Source organism: Branchiostoma belcheri, unplaced genomic scaffold, assembly GCF_001625305.1.
Source record: "Branchiostoma belcheri isolate BF01 breed outbred unplaced genomic scaffold, Haploidv18h27 scaffold14, whole genome shotgun sequence".
NCBI lineage: Eukaryota > Metazoa > Chordata > Leptocardii > Amphioxiformes > Branchiostomatidae > Branchiostoma > Branchiostoma belcheri.
In genome coordinates this window covers 4,196,069-4,210,963 of record NW_017802824.1, presented here as the reverse complement: position 1 = coordinate 4,210,963, position 14,895 = coordinate 4,196,069, and the positions used below count along the sequence as shown (strand labels likewise).

The following is a 14,895-nucleotide window of genomic DNA, read 5'->3' as shown; positions in this document are numbered from 1 at the left end:
AAAGGCTGTTTGTAAGTATGAGTATTTTTAGTGTAATCAAGAATTGTGATTTTAAGTATATGTAAAGGAGTATGTAATTCAGTCTGTGGACTGTGAAATGCTTCTCATTGTTTTGCTGCTACAAATAAACCATTCATTCATTCATTCAAAATTAAGTTGGGGAGGGGGGTATGGTAGATGATAACTGATCAGCACCAAGGACAGACCCATGTGCTGATTACGGGTGGGTAGGGTATGTGATAACAGATCAGCACCAAGGACAGAACCATGTCCTGATTAGGGGAGGGCAGGGTATGTGATAACAGATCAGCACCAAGGACAGAACCATGTCCTGATTAGGGGAGGGCAGGGTGTGTGATAACAGATCAGCACCAAGGACAGAACCATGTGCTGATTAGGGGTGGGCAGGGTGTGTGATAACAGATCAGCACCAAGGGCAGAACCATGTGCTGATTAGGGGTGGGCAGGGTGTGTGATAACAGATCAGCACCAAGGACAGAACCATGTACTGACTAGGGGTGGGCAGGATATGTGATAACAGATCAGCACAGAGGACAGACCCAAGTGCTGATTAGGGGTGGACAGGGTATGTGATAATAGATCAGCACCAAGGACAGAACTATTTTATGATTAGGGATGGGCAGAGTACATTATAACAGATCAGAATCACAGACAAACAGGTACCCATTATTGGTGATCAGCTAAAACTTGCCCACCTTAATTGCCATTTCTTGGTATGACCCAGTCCCTTCTCTCCTCATCTCATGTAACAGGGATGTTTTCCCCACACCCTGTAGGCCAACCAACATCAGCTTCATCCTGCAGTAGGGTCTGGACCTGGGGAAAGAACAGAAGGTCACATTTAAAATTTTATCAAACAAGGCCGGTCTTAGCACAGCTTTCCTGTGCAAAGCCACAAGAACAGTTTTTCAGAGGGGCAAGTCAGAGAATGCATGGACATGTATATGGAGCATTCAAATACCAAATGTGGGAAAGGCACAAAAAATCACTGTACAAGAGAACAGAGAAGGAAATCAGAGAATAAAGGAGAGTAAGACGTGAAAGAAATAGGACAAGGAAGAAGGGAAAATGAAACTAGAAAGGTAACATTTGCAAAGCAAATGCACAATGTTTACTTTAAATTTGCATATGGTCTACTCTGTTAATTCTTACTCAAACACATTCATATATATGGTCATACAGGAGTCTATATCCTTCCTGCTATAAAATTGCAACATGATGTAACCCAACACTAGTTGCCATGATAACAGACATCTGGTTCAGGTCATTGACTTTTTTGCTTTGGAGAAGAAGAGGAGGAAACGTAGCAAAAACAATATGTTTTCCTTCGGTAATGAAAAATACATTCCATGCATGTACTTACTGATCTAGGATGGACCTGAGGTAGCCAATAAGATGTCTGGTTGACCTAATCTGCAGACCCTGCAGTGGTTCCTCCAGTTCCATTCCATTAGCCCTGAAGTCCCACAGTTTCTCCAGCTTACCCAGCTCCATGGGCAGGGTTCTGTACAGGACAGAGTAAAGCACATGTTAATACAGAAATCCCACAGTTTCTTCAGCTTACCCAGCTCCATGGGCAGGGTTCTGTATAAGGAGAGTCATATGTCAGTGTACAAAATACTTTTTTTTGAACCAGGTTGCCCAGTGTGTCCAGTGTGCTGTAGGTTGCCAGTGGGCCTTTGACAATATTTCTAACAACCTTTAGTTAACTGATACTAGTAATAGCCATTAATACCTAAAATTAAAAAAGCATATGCCTCATACAGTGGTGTAAGCCAAGTGGGCATGATTTTGGGGAGGCATTCTTAAAATTCAGGTAGTACACTGGGCAACCAAGGTTCAAAAATAGGTTGCCCCAAGTAAAATTTGGAAACTGGGCAACCAGGTATTGTGCACGCTGTATTTAAAACATGCATTATAGTACTGTTCAAATTTGTTGCTCATGAACACGTGTATAACAGTTAGATAGGATCTTCAGAATCTTTAAAATCCCTAAATAAAATAGATTGGACCACAAAAGCTACATTTACTACGTCTATAACACACTTTTTCTAAACCAGGGAATATTTGCTTTGCTCCCTCACCATGCTAGTGATCTGCTCCATCATGCTAAATGTAGGAAATCCACTGTACACGTACTACATATTGGTACCAGTATGTCAACCAGAAGACAGCTACACTCCCACCTGATATCCTTGTTGTCACTGATATACAGCATGGTGAGGTCCTGGTACAGCCCCATGTCAGCAGGGATGACCTTGATCCTGTTATTACTGACATTCAGGGTGGACAGTTTGGGGTACAGCGGGTGGAGGTTGGTCAGCTGGTCCAGGGATGAGCTGGACGATTCAGACGTTCTCTTCCTCTGCGCACAGGGCCATGAAAACAAGTCTCAATCATCAAAAGAAAGGGAAAATCATGGACACGAAAAATCATTAACCATCAGCACACTAAGGTAGCTGTTTGGCACAAAACTTATATTTGTCACGTGGATACATGTAGGTAGCAGTAAGAAGCTTAGTTCGCCTTGGCTTCACATTCACATTAGTAGTAATATTTAGTACTACTAGATACTGCTTTTTCATCTCATAACATCTTTTTCATATTTAGCCTGGGTGTCATACCGATTTCCTGTGGGCTTCTTGAAACTCTCAGACCTAAAAATACTTTTTTTTAGAAAGTCACAATTTGAATGGCACACAGGCTTGTTCATAGTTGATCTGCCATAAATTATACGTCTTGTAAAATGAAATTCACTTCCCTCCCTTGTTCTCTAATTGAAAAAAGAAGTCTTATCAAAAATTATTTGCAAGCAGAAGTTTTAATAAGACACATTCTACAGAAAGACACAATTTTCTGCTAACCTTGCGTTGTGCTGGATCTCCGGTACTGTGAGATTTACTGGTTATCCCCTCTGCATCCGACAGACTGGGAGGTCTGGACTCCTCCAGACTGTACACCAACTCTAGACTCTCTATCTGGTTATCAGACAGGTCTAGGATCTTCAGGCTGGGCAGGATACTGTGTCTCCTGTAAGTGTGGTAGTAAAATCTTTAATATTTTTATTACATTTGAATATACATCACATAAGCTACTAATGGTATTTATAAATGAGAAAATGTCCTACTATATATCTATTTAATAAAATATCATAGTCTTCTATCAACATTCAAAATTGTTAAGTTCAGGTCAAGAATTAATATTGTTTCTAACATACTCAACCATTTATTCAGCCATCACTTCTTTTTTTAGAGTGCTATCAACATCTCTCAAGATGGAAGAATGCCTACTACCACTTGTTTTTTTATGACAAACTGAAAGGGACAATTGAAAAAAAAGTATACACATTGACAAAAGGCTAATTTAAAGGGATATGTTAACAAGTATGAATTTAAAAAACAAGAAAACATGTGTTTACCTGTGGTGACACAATGACAGGAGGCTGAGAAAGGAAATCTGGGACAGAACAGACTCTGATCTGCTGATCCTGATATCTGCGATAGAGGCACCACTGACAGAGGTCCTCAGGCTAGATGCATAGGGACTGTAGCAACAACTCTCCGAGTCCTGCCTACTCAATCTCTTACTGTCCTCTATCTTGTTGTACTGCAACAGGAGTTTGGTCAAACCCTTTGGGTAGGCATTGGGTGGACCTGTATCACTTATGGTGTTGTGAGAGAGGTCTAGCTTTGATAATCTCGGTGCCAAACATGGTAGCCCAGTGGGTACTGCAGTCAACTTGTTCCATGCGAGGTTCAGAAAATCCAGAGCAGAAGTGGAGGCTGAATCGTCGTCTACTTCTGAGGCGAACTCCTCTGTAAGGATGCTGGTTGCTACATCTTTCTCCCAGATGTTGATTCGGTTGAGTTTTCTTCTCTTGCAGTTTGGGTTTGTGGGTTTCCACGGCTGGACTAGGTTGTTTGTAGACTCCCGGCGCTGTAAGGGTGAGGTCTCTGTCTTTGCGTCTGAGCTTGCATCCGGTTCTCTCTCACCATCTGACCCATTGGGAGTGTGGAAGCTCTCGTTGGATTCTTTACTTGAGTTTGTCTCTGTTCGTTGTCTGTCTTCCTCCGTGTGCGTAGTCTGGACAACACATTCACTCTCTGACTCTGGTCTGCTAGGAAGCTCTTCCAGCAAGTTCACTGATATGTCAAGGTAGGTCAGCTTCTGAGATGTCCACATGCTGAAGGGTAGAGTCTTCAGCCTGTTGTTGGACAGGTTTAGAATTTCCAGTGCAGGAAGCTGGAAAATCCATGTAGGTATGGCACTGAGCCTGTTACCGGATATGTCCACTTCTTTCAAAGAAGGGCTATTGAAGGAGTCGTCGTCTTTAAACTCAGGTAGGCTGGAGATACAGTTGTTACAGGAGTTGAGGTGTTGTAGAGAGTCCATGTCGACGAAGATCTCTTTTGGCAGCTGCACGATTTGGTTGTCCGACACGTCAATTTTCGTGATACACACCAGGGCTGACTTTGATGGCACCAGCGAGTGGTTTAGATGGACGCAGGCTTCTATGAACCACTCGATGTTCAACTTCTGTAGATTTCTCCAGCACCAGTTGACTCGCACTGCTTTGTTTCTTGTTGACGTTCTAGCTAGCGTACCTGTACCTAGGTTCCCTGACGCCATGGTGCCGTCACTGCTTAGAAGAGTTGTAAGACTATCCATGCTCTTCACATTGTCCTCTTCGACGCTACACGACCGCTCAAGGAAGAGCTGCAACCTTCTGTTAATCTTGCTCTCCAAGTCTACAGCTACTCCTGAACAGGAGAGGAGTAAGCCAGCAATATCTGTGTGGCCGTTAGTCAGAGCAGACTGCAAAGCAGCGTCTCTCGTGTCTTTGGCACCGTACTTCAGGAGAGTCGCTACAATGTCTTTGCTTCCGCTCGAGGCAGCTTCTGCTAGGGCAGTCATGTTTGCCGCCGTCCCTTCGAAAGAACTGTTGGAATCCAAACTGTTGTATGGTGAAGACCCAGAGACTACCTTTTTTGCGGGTAGGTCTGGGTTTGCTCCATGTTGGAGTAGCAGTGTCACAATTGCGAGGTCCCTGTTTTTCACTGCATCGTGAAGCGGCGTTCTACCTAGTACAGAATATGTGTCTACAGTGATACGTTGTGCCAAATCTTCTAGAGGACTGCGTGGACTTGCAGGGTTACCTTCTGTAACACTGGCTGTGTTAGATCGAGCTGACCACTGCAGTAATGCTTCTACAACAGAGACTCTACTTTCTAGTACAGCCAGGTGTAGAGAAGAGTGCCAGTTTAGGTCCAGGGCATTGATGTCAAATGTGGCAGTGTCCTGGTTGCTTTGAGATTGAGAATTCACACTTGCAGGATCTTTTACATCCTGTAAAAAAATCAAAATCAATTCAATCATAGTTAAGCCTTCAGATTGAAGGATAAATTCTTGAGTGCTTGCAAAAAATGCTGAGATTCAAGAGAGAAAAATTATACAGTAAGCAAATACAACAGTTACTATTCTACAGTAGCTGATAGTCAGTATTTGACACAACTTTCTTTCATTTCCAAAGCTTGGTTAATCATTAGAACTGTGTTACAGTACTATTTCTACAGCTGATGACTTGACACATCTGTAACCCACCAGTGTATTCAGCAGTACATTGACGATGTCCAGATGTCCCTGTGAGGCAGCCACATGGATGGGCAGCTGGAGGGACTGACTGGAGTCCATTCCAGCAAACTGGGGCAGGTGCTGTGTTTAAATATGATATAAATATTATAATTTTTAGGCTTTCAAATTATAAAGGCCGATTAGAGCCTTTACATCTACAACTTACAATTTTGTATCAATAACAACTCTCCATTCAAAGCATTCAGCTTCTAACATTTGTAAGAAACATAATAAAATATAGTGTAATTTTGAGTTTCCAGTGTCAGTTGAAAAAAAATACCTTGTAGATTAAGTGGCTTCAATACAGCATTCACAGACTGGGTCTTCTTAAAAATGCAAACTGGCTTTTAAATCTTTCTTAACAGCAAAACAACAGTTACTTGCTTTTAAATCATTAAACGAGTTAAGTAGGAATTTATATGTAATAATTTTATAGCCTATTTTTCTTCATGTAGCCCATTCCTGACCTGTAGCAGTAGTATTGCTATGTTGACCTGTCCAGTCCAGCATGCTGCATGTAGTGGTGTGAGTCCTGTACCAACATTAGGTACAGCCTCAGCTCCACTGTTCAACAGGAGATGTACTACAGACTCATGGCCCAACTGGGAGGCCCTGTAACAGATACATTGTACATAATGTATACATTTAATGCAATGTAATATGTAACATCTGAATCAAAGTTGTAGCTGTGAGTGGAATTTTGGAATTTTTTTTGTGTTGGAACTTACAGTTCAAGTTTGATTGAGAATATCCTCTACTAACAAAATGAACTTTTAAGCTACTAGTATGTAAAATTTAGTAGCCACAAAAGCGAAGCATTTGATGAACATGAAGAGGTAGTGTTGTCTTAAGTTTTTTACTTGACATATCTGAGCTTACCTGTACAGAAGGGTACTGCCACCATTGTAAGCAGCATTGATGACTTCTCTGTCTAACTGTGAGATGAGTTCAGCAGCCTTGTCTGCTCTCCCTTCCACACATGCCTGGTACAGGTCTGGGGTTGTAATATACAGTACAGTTATCTTCTGTTCTGTATCTATATAGCCAGTATAAGTGCTCTTATGCATAAAAAAACAACTGTACTGTTGTTCATGTACTAGTAATTCTTTACAGTTGTATTACTGAACAAAATGACTTTGCCATGTGAAAGCAAAATAAGTAGCCAAAGCACACTTCACTTTTGAATCATTGGAAGGTGGGAAAAGGACATTATCAAAAAAAGTCTGTTGACTAGGAAGTATAACCTACACATACCTGCTGTAATGATTTCCTTAATCTTTCTTTGTGCCTCTGAAAAACAGAACAACAAAAATTACGTAAAAAGAATCATCCAAGAAGTCAACTTTTTAAAATGGGATAACTACTGATGACTGAATACTTCATAATAAAAACCACTAACCCTTCTCCATCTGTAGTATATCCAGTATTTTCCTGTTGCCAAGAGCAGTTGCCAGGTGGTAGGCAGTCTTCCCCTCCCCATCCTTAACTTCCAGTGACGCCCCTCCATCCACTAACACCTTCACACACTCTACCTTACTCTGGGACACTGCATGGTGCAGGGGGGTCTGTATATATATGGATCACAGATTAGTCAATTTTTACATCTTTTCAAAATATACTTTCTAATACTTTATCTTTATCTAAAATACATTAACCGCATCTTCCTCTTGAAATATATATGACACTGCCAACTAATATGTTTCATATTTTAAATATGATGCATATTATGTGATTTTTCATAAGGACATTGAAATGATATGGAAATCATTATCTATAGCCATATACAACAAGATAGCTTGACATATATAATATATATCATGTCTAATATAATTATGCTACTGCCTACTGACACAATTTAAGTAACTGCTGGCAAAATAATAAGAATGTTTCTTACCCTACAGTTGTCCCTCATACCAGAAGCAATCCCTGGATCAGCTGAAACACACAAAAACATTTCAGCCCTTGAGCAACCCTTCCTTATAGTTATACTTAATTCAGACAACGAATTTTTTGTTCTTGCAAAGTACATAAAGATCACAATTACTATTAGCCTGGGTAATAGTAGTCTCTGTACACTGCTAGCTCTCTCTTTAATTATGTGGTTATAGTCAGCAAAAAAGCCAGCAGTAACTACAGAAGGATGGCACACATGCTATAATACACACACACTAAAGGCATAGGAAAAAATGCTGTGCTTCCTGTTTCCCGACCGACCCTAGAAAAAACTGCCATCTTGTACAAAAAAGTACAAGATAATTCCTACCTACCAACTGTAATTTTTTAGGACTGTAACAGGAAAAACATTTTTTTTCCTTGGCCTAACACTGATCTGTACTGCCTGTACCTCCAGCCTGTAGTAACATCTGTAGACTCTCCCTGCTGTCCCCTGCCACAGCTGAGTGCAGTGCTGTCTGTCCGGAGCTGTTGGCTGCGTTGATATGCAGCCTCTCTGAGCTGTCCAGCAGCTCCTGTAACAGCTCCACATTGTCGTAGAAGGCAGCCTGGTGCAGCAGCTGGCCAGGGTAGTCCTCCTCAAAGTCTGTCATTGTTTGGCACTATGGACAGAAATCAAGCTGTTATACAGCTGCACTTATAGTTATAGAGGGTCTGCATGCCCTTTTTTGTAAGGCGTAATCGGGTCTTTTATTCTAGTCGTTGAGTCGTCTACTAGTAGAAGTTGTAATTCAAATTCAGTACTAGCCGCAATGCATAATTGTTCATAATCTGCTCTGAAAATCAGCCACGAAAATTTTGCATAATTCATAACCACTAACCCCCATGCAGGCCCTCTGAGTCTTTTGTACTGTTTTCCAACTGACAGGCTTCTCTGAAGGCTGTCTACCTATAGACTCTACCAGGCTTTAGAGCTGGCTGGCAAGAGTTGAAATTGGCCAAATAGTCAGATAATACCACAGGAGTTAGTCTGCTATTAAAGGAGTACTGTTTGCTGCTTGGAACAGCAACCAATGACTTTTTAGCAGACTAACTCCCCTACATGTAGATATCCTTCTCTTTGACTAGTTTCGACTCTTTTCTTTTTCAGATTGTTCTAAAGCCTAGTAGAGGCCAACCCAACAGTCCCAGCTGTCACAAAAACCCAGCAGTCTGAAAACAATATGGTACTACAGGTTTCCAGTCCTAACATATGGTTGAAGATAATTCTCTTTTTCTGTTGTATTATAACCATCCACCTCAAGGTACTGAACACTATGTTTTTGCTCACCTAGACCAAGGAGTGGTTGTATTCAGTATAACACTCTTGCCTTAAAAATGGCCTAATCTAAGCTAACGCAAATTATTGCAACGATCATGGATTATGGGGGAGGGGGGCAGACGAGTACCAATCTTTTTAGATAATTCGTGTATTCTGGACATTGTGGTCTTGTCTTTACATGATTAATTCCTGCAGTTTCTTACAATCACTCCGCTGTTTCTCCGCTAATTTCTGTTCACAAAACCCCTCCCTGGAGAATGATTTCGTCATAGTTGTCTCACCGGTACAGAATATCGGACCCGCCCTTCCCGCCAGACTAACAGGTTTTACGGGATGGTAGTAGCTATAGAACGTATATAAGGAATATAAATAGAGATAGACCACCTTGAATATACTGCTGGCGTCATATCACAGCTTGTGCGTGCCATACTACGGAGATATGTGAGATTTTGCGTAGCAGATCGGCAAAGTTTCCTCTGTCGTAGTGTTTTTCGGCCATTTTGGACTTACGGAAGAAACCATTGAAACATGGAGGTAACGTTACTAAGGAAATTAAACATACCGAATAATGAATGGTGTGATACATTGCAAATTACATAACTATTTATATAAATGAATGGTTTTGAACGAAGTTATGGAAAACTTGTTCCAAGATATGATTTTTTTTTATTAGAAGAAAATCTTAAAGAATGTATTTGGACCCCTACACCCAGTGGAGTATTTGCTAAAATGTGATTGGCGAACATAGCGCGGGAACACTTAACTATAACATCCCTGGTTAGTAACAACGCCTCCTACCGGAAAGCAATATCGTCTACACCCAATATGCGATAACTTAAAAGTACGTGACTGTATTTTAGCCTCCTTCTCAGACATGTGGGACATTATATACTAGTAGTAAGCTCTGACAGGCCTCAGCGGCTGGAAAGAGTGAAATTGGTAGTTGATCCGCTTTTAAAAGGCGTACCGCTTTTCGTTCTTCTCTGAAGCTGGGAGAGGGTCCATTTAGAATTGAAGGGATGCGTAATTTTTCGACTCATTTCCACACCGAAGACAGGCAGATTTACGATGTGTATAACATTTGGCTAAAATCATGTTTTGCGAAATTATGAAAATATTGGAAGGAATCCTGTATCCATGCTGGAAAAAATTCTTCTTGGCACAAATTTATCCCTTGCCTTCATGACGACCCCCCCCTCGTAAATATCGTACAGTCCCCAATGTTATTGAGAGCGTTATAAAAGCTCCTTCACTGAGACTGCTAACTTTGGATCGGTGCCAAAATGACCCAGCAGCCACTCGTATGCAAATGTTTATAAAGTAAAAAGCGGAACGGGCCGCCTAGCCATTTTTCTTCCGTCCCCTGTGAAAGCGGGCCAACATGAGCAGGAGATCGTCTGCACCAAATGAAAAAGAAGGCTTGCACGTTGCCGACTTCGTTAGAGAAACGAAGGATTTCTCGTCGGAGAATAGGCGATCGTCAGCCCTTATCTCCCAAGTGTTAGACAAGTTATATGCAGAGCGAACTAGGCTCTCTGAATTTGAGAACAAGTGCCCGAACCTATCAGAATGGGATGGCTTATCTGCTCTGAAAGGAGTCAACCTCAGTCTACGGGAAAAGTGCCAATCCTGTGCCGAGGAAGTAAGGTATGAAATTCCCTTTGTAATCACATCTTCATTTTACCGCTTAAAATCATTAAAGCATGCTGTAGCCATAGTTTTTAGCCATTTGTATTTTAAACATAAACATAATGAACTACATGTAGGTATTCCTAAGTATCAATGGAAATGTTTCGTTTTTTTTTTTTGCAAGGCACTCTAAGCTCTCGAATCTCATATCGAAAACTGAATTCGGAAATGAAATGAAAATTCGATCTCTGTTGTTGGTTTGGAAAGATGATAGGGGGTTCTTTCACGCAACAAGTATCACTCTTTTAGTGTGTTCCAAGCCAAAGATAGAGTGAATGTAGCATGGGAGCCAGACAGTTTCCAGAGCCTACACAAGCCATGCACTTTCTTGGCTCTAGGGATAACATGCCCCTAAGGAAATTATACCACAGCCAACCCCCTCCACCTCCACCCCACCCCTCAGTTAGGCCCTGATTCACAGTCTGATGTAATGAGATAGACATGTCAGTCACTTAGTAGTTGCGCGTAGAATAACCCTGGACCTAGGGTCTACAATCAAGGCCAGAGTGAATGGAAAGCAATTTTTGTCTCCACTACCAATTCAACTATATCGTAGTATATTCTATACAGTAATACATATTGCTGAAGCAGAATTTATGTTTACCAGGAGGAATGCAGAGAAACAGAAGGAAGATTATCGCTTCATCTGGGAAACCATCGTCGCTACTAAGCAAAGTGTACAAGACTTCCTACGCAAGCTAGGCTTGGGCCAGTACACCACAGCCTTCACTGGGCTCGATTACGAGGAGGTCGAGGACTTGCTGGATGCTGACATAAAGAAAGGTAGATATATGAATTGTGATGTATAAATATTCAACTAGTTAAAGAGTAACAATTCTAACTATACCATATATACAATGTACTCGACAGCAACAAATATTTCTATTAATGTCAGTCACTTAGTAGTATTGTAATGTAAAGATTCCTAGCACTTTGCATTAGAATACAGCGTTCCAGTATAAAATACTCATGTTTTGCATACTACATATCCTCTTGTGCATTTAGCCCATCTGGGCAAGAACATGCAATAAAAGATTCATTCATTCATTTGGAGAAAAATCAGATTATACAAGTATGACAAACATGACTATATGTTGTTGTGAATTTGACATTTCTGACAAGCATTTAAAAAAATAGACATCAATGTTTTACTAAAGGCCCTAATATACGTGGCTTTTTACAGATAAAGATCTTGATGGCGGTCGCTGTTGGGTGGTACTTCACGATGATGAGGGACTCGTAATGGTTCGGCGTCACCGGACGACTCTAAAACGCGAAATCGATAACATTCGTAAGTTGTTTCTACCAGTTCTTTAATCATGCATATTGATGTGGAAGGTTGATACTAGTATTCCACCAGTACATAGTTTTAAATTTCAAAAATCCTGCTCAGCCAAGAAATAATGCCATGTGCTTCGAATTCATTTGGGCTAAGGAGTGTGTATTGTCTCAATAGGCCCCAAACCCCTGTGGACGGGACTAATTACTCAGGTTCTTGCTGTATTAGAATTCGAAGTCTTTTAGGTCATGATAGTACATGGCTGCCAACCATTCTATAATGTGCCCTTTTAAACACTATTTGCCTTGTGCATTGCACTAGCTTGTTTAATTACAAGCTCGTGTACAAAGTTTTCCTCCACAACTCCCAGCGCTGTGCAGATTTCTTTGTAAATCATATTATTGCACATGAGCATTCGGTTGCGAAAATAGGTGGTGCTTGTTACCCCAAGAGTCCCTTATAAATATATACTTAAACGAAACTGTCATAGCGTTGACCAAATATCTTAGCATATTAGCATTAATTTTTACTTAACAAGTTACTATTCTACCGCCCCGTCAGGTGAACGAGTGGCGAACATCCCTCATCGCATGGAAAGCATCATCAACAGTGCAAGTGAGGCAGCCAGAACGAGCAACCGGTTCTGTCAGGCTTGTGAGGATTCGATTGAACGTGCAAGACCGCCCAAATCCGAGGCTAGAACAGCCGCTCGAGAGGCACGTCAAAGGCCAGGAAACACAGATCACTCTTCTCCATCCACGGCGGCATCTATTGTAAGAGGGGCAGGAATAGTATTAGCTGCCACCACAGCAGGTCTAAGTGGAGGCTTGAGTTTAATGCTCGCTGGTCTTGCTCATGGAGCAACTGGCGTTGCTGCTATTGCCTCTGTTTATGGAGCAGCGGGGGTAGGGATGGCTGCCATGAAGGCAAGGGAAGACAACGACCGAGCGTCTTCATCAACTTCAGCTTTATCCATTCCAGCCAACCTTGCAGAAGTGACATCGGGTATGTATAACTTCATTTATTATAAGAAATCAGATATTTCCGGGATGTGTTTGGGGATTTTGTGACTGTATTGGAACTGTGGAAGGCATTGCATGATATACATTTCACCCACCATGCAACCGACACTATTAAGTATGATCATTGGGTAATACTCCTGGATGAATTATGTCATAGAATACATGGATACTTGCTAGAAAGTTACATCATCTTCCCAGGTCTGGAACTCAAACATTAAATTCAAAACCACCATAAATTAGCGCCGCCCAAAACAAGATTTCAAGTAACTAGACTCAACACAAGGTGTTTTTAAAAACAAATTTGTTGAGCAATCTTAAGACCGATTCAATTACATCGTCGTGTAGGCAGATTAATAAAAAAAAACTTTCAAAAGATTACTTAAGACTCGTGTAACTAGACAGTAAATTGCATTCTATATAATTGTCCTGCAGACATTTCTAGCGACACATTTGAAGAAAAGGTGACGGAAGACTTGAATGATCACCAAAGAAAGATGGGCGAGAAGGTTCAGGAGCTTCAGACGGAATGGCTCAACAAAATCTACACATGCGTGACTAAGATGGAAAGTACTAATGCTGCCGTAAAGCACAAGCTGGTTGCCCTTCCATCGTCTGCAGATGAAGTGAAAAGTATTCAGTCAAACATTGATTCCATTTTTGAAAATCTTGAGACTGTAAGCCCAACCACTAATGGCATGAAGTACGAGACAAACAGTGCTTTTCGGGACAAGGGTGAGAGCAACACATATTGTCCAATTTGTGAAACCAGTCCGTGTCTTTCCCTCACCTACATGAAGCTGTTTGTGTTGGACCAAAAGTCTTAACTTTAAACAGAAGGCCCATTTTGTTGCCATTTTGTTTGTCATTATGACCACGATAACTCAGAAAATGTGGATTGTCTTCATTTTTATGGTAGGTGTTGGCATGGGGAAACAGGTGTTATACATTATCCATGCTGTTGAAGTGAAGTCGGGACATGGGGTAGTTTTCATTGGAATTAACTATGACTAATTGGAATCCACTTTTTTTTCAATTACCCTCATGGAAAATCCTATAATCAATAATTAAGAGCTTTATACTAATGTATTATGTAATCCAGTGGGTGAAAAGTAATTTAGAATACAAATAGTGGCATGATAATTTATAATTGATAAATCTAAAATCCAATCTTGCATTGTTTACATCATGGTTCGCAACATAAAAGACATTATTGTTTCCTTTGTTTCGTATCCCGAACGCCCTTTTAATATAGGGGTGCTTCTGAAATATTACATTGACCACGAAAACAGCTACGGTAAAAACAAAAACACATGCATCATCACGGGCATACCTGCAGACGACGTATAAAATTACATGCCAATTAAACAAAGGGGCCCGTGTGTTTTAACTGCGAGCGCGAAGTCCGACTGACCACTCCCGCTTTCACGGAAAACAACTCAAAACTACGAAATTTTTCAGCCCAGTGCCAGTGATATCTGACTCATGTTTACACCATGCTTTGCAACAGGACCTTATTGTTCTCTTTGTTTCGTATCCAATCAATAATACCTACAACATCAAACGTGAAAGACTTTCCCATGTGCCCAAGAATGAGCCATATACCCATAGCATAGTAAGAAAAAAACAAACTCTAACCGTTCACACTAAAAAAATGGATTCGGATTGACCGCCTATCCAAATCCACAATATGGAAATTAAAAAAAAAAATCAGTCAAGTCAAGTCAATCCGGATCGGTTTTTGCAGTGTGAACGCTCCAATTGGGATTGATTTTCTCCGATCCCGATCCAAAAGTAATTCACCTTAAGGGTCGTGTGGCGTAAATGGTAGCGTGTTCTTTGGTTCAAAATCTTACTCTCTCACCGTTCTTGCGCCCTTTATGTACTTAACGTGACTTTCCTCACTTCACTCAGGTAGAAATGAGTACCTTAAAAAAGGCTTCGGTTAGGGACGTCCCTCGGATAGGACGTTAAATGGAAGTCCCCAGTTATGCGAAACAAACAAGAGGACGCCACATACCACCCGTATGAGTCATGCTGAC

The 14,895-nt window shown here is 41.1% G+C and overlaps 2 protein-coding genes across 2 annotated transcripts in view; one reads left to right on the top strand and one right to left on the bottom strand.

The window, feature by feature from the left end:
- LOC109464715 (leucine-rich repeat serine/threonine-protein kinase 1-like) overlaps positions 1-9,371 on the bottom strand; it is a 29,576-nt gene extending 20,205 nt beyond the window's left edge. The window contains exons 1-13 of the mRNA XM_019761779.1: positions 9,251-9,371; positions 7,997-8,207; positions 7,547-7,587; positions 7,052-7,217; positions 6,907-6,942; positions 6,532-6,646; positions 6,120-6,264; positions 5,623-5,733; positions 3,440-5,367; positions 2,886-3,051; positions 2,208-2,386; positions 1,385-1,525; positions 717-837 (exon numbers count right to left, since the gene is read on the bottom strand). Of these exons, the coding sequence (XP_019617338.1) occupies positions 717-837; positions 1,385-1,525; positions 2,208-2,386; positions 2,886-3,051; positions 3,440-5,367; positions 5,623-5,733; positions 6,120-6,264; positions 6,532-6,646; positions 6,907-6,942; positions 7,052-7,217; positions 7,547-7,587; positions 7,997-8,198 (3,351 nt within the window). The 5' untranslated portion in view covers positions 8,199-8,207; positions 9,251-9,371. The remainder of the gene's footprint in view (positions 1-716; positions 838-1,384; positions 1,526-2,207; positions 2,387-2,885; positions 3,052-3,439; positions 5,368-5,622; positions 5,734-6,119; positions 6,265-6,531; positions 6,647-6,906; positions 6,943-7,051; positions 7,218-7,546; positions 7,588-7,996; positions 8,208-9,250) is intronic.
- An 864-nt stretch (positions 9,372-10,235) lies between these two features.
- On the top strand, positions 10,236-14,682 carry LOC109464571. The gene is made up of 5 exons (XM_019761576.1): positions 10,236-10,513; positions 11,163-11,338; positions 11,739-11,846; positions 12,396-12,839; positions 13,289-14,682. Exons 1-5 carry the CDS (start codon positions 10,248-10,250, stop codon positions 13,678-13,680), a joined length of 1,386 nt encoding a protein of 461 aa, XP_019617135.1. The 5' UTR covers positions 10,236-10,247; the 3' UTR covers positions 13,681-14,682.
- Positions 14,683-14,895: the final 213 nt, after the last annotated feature.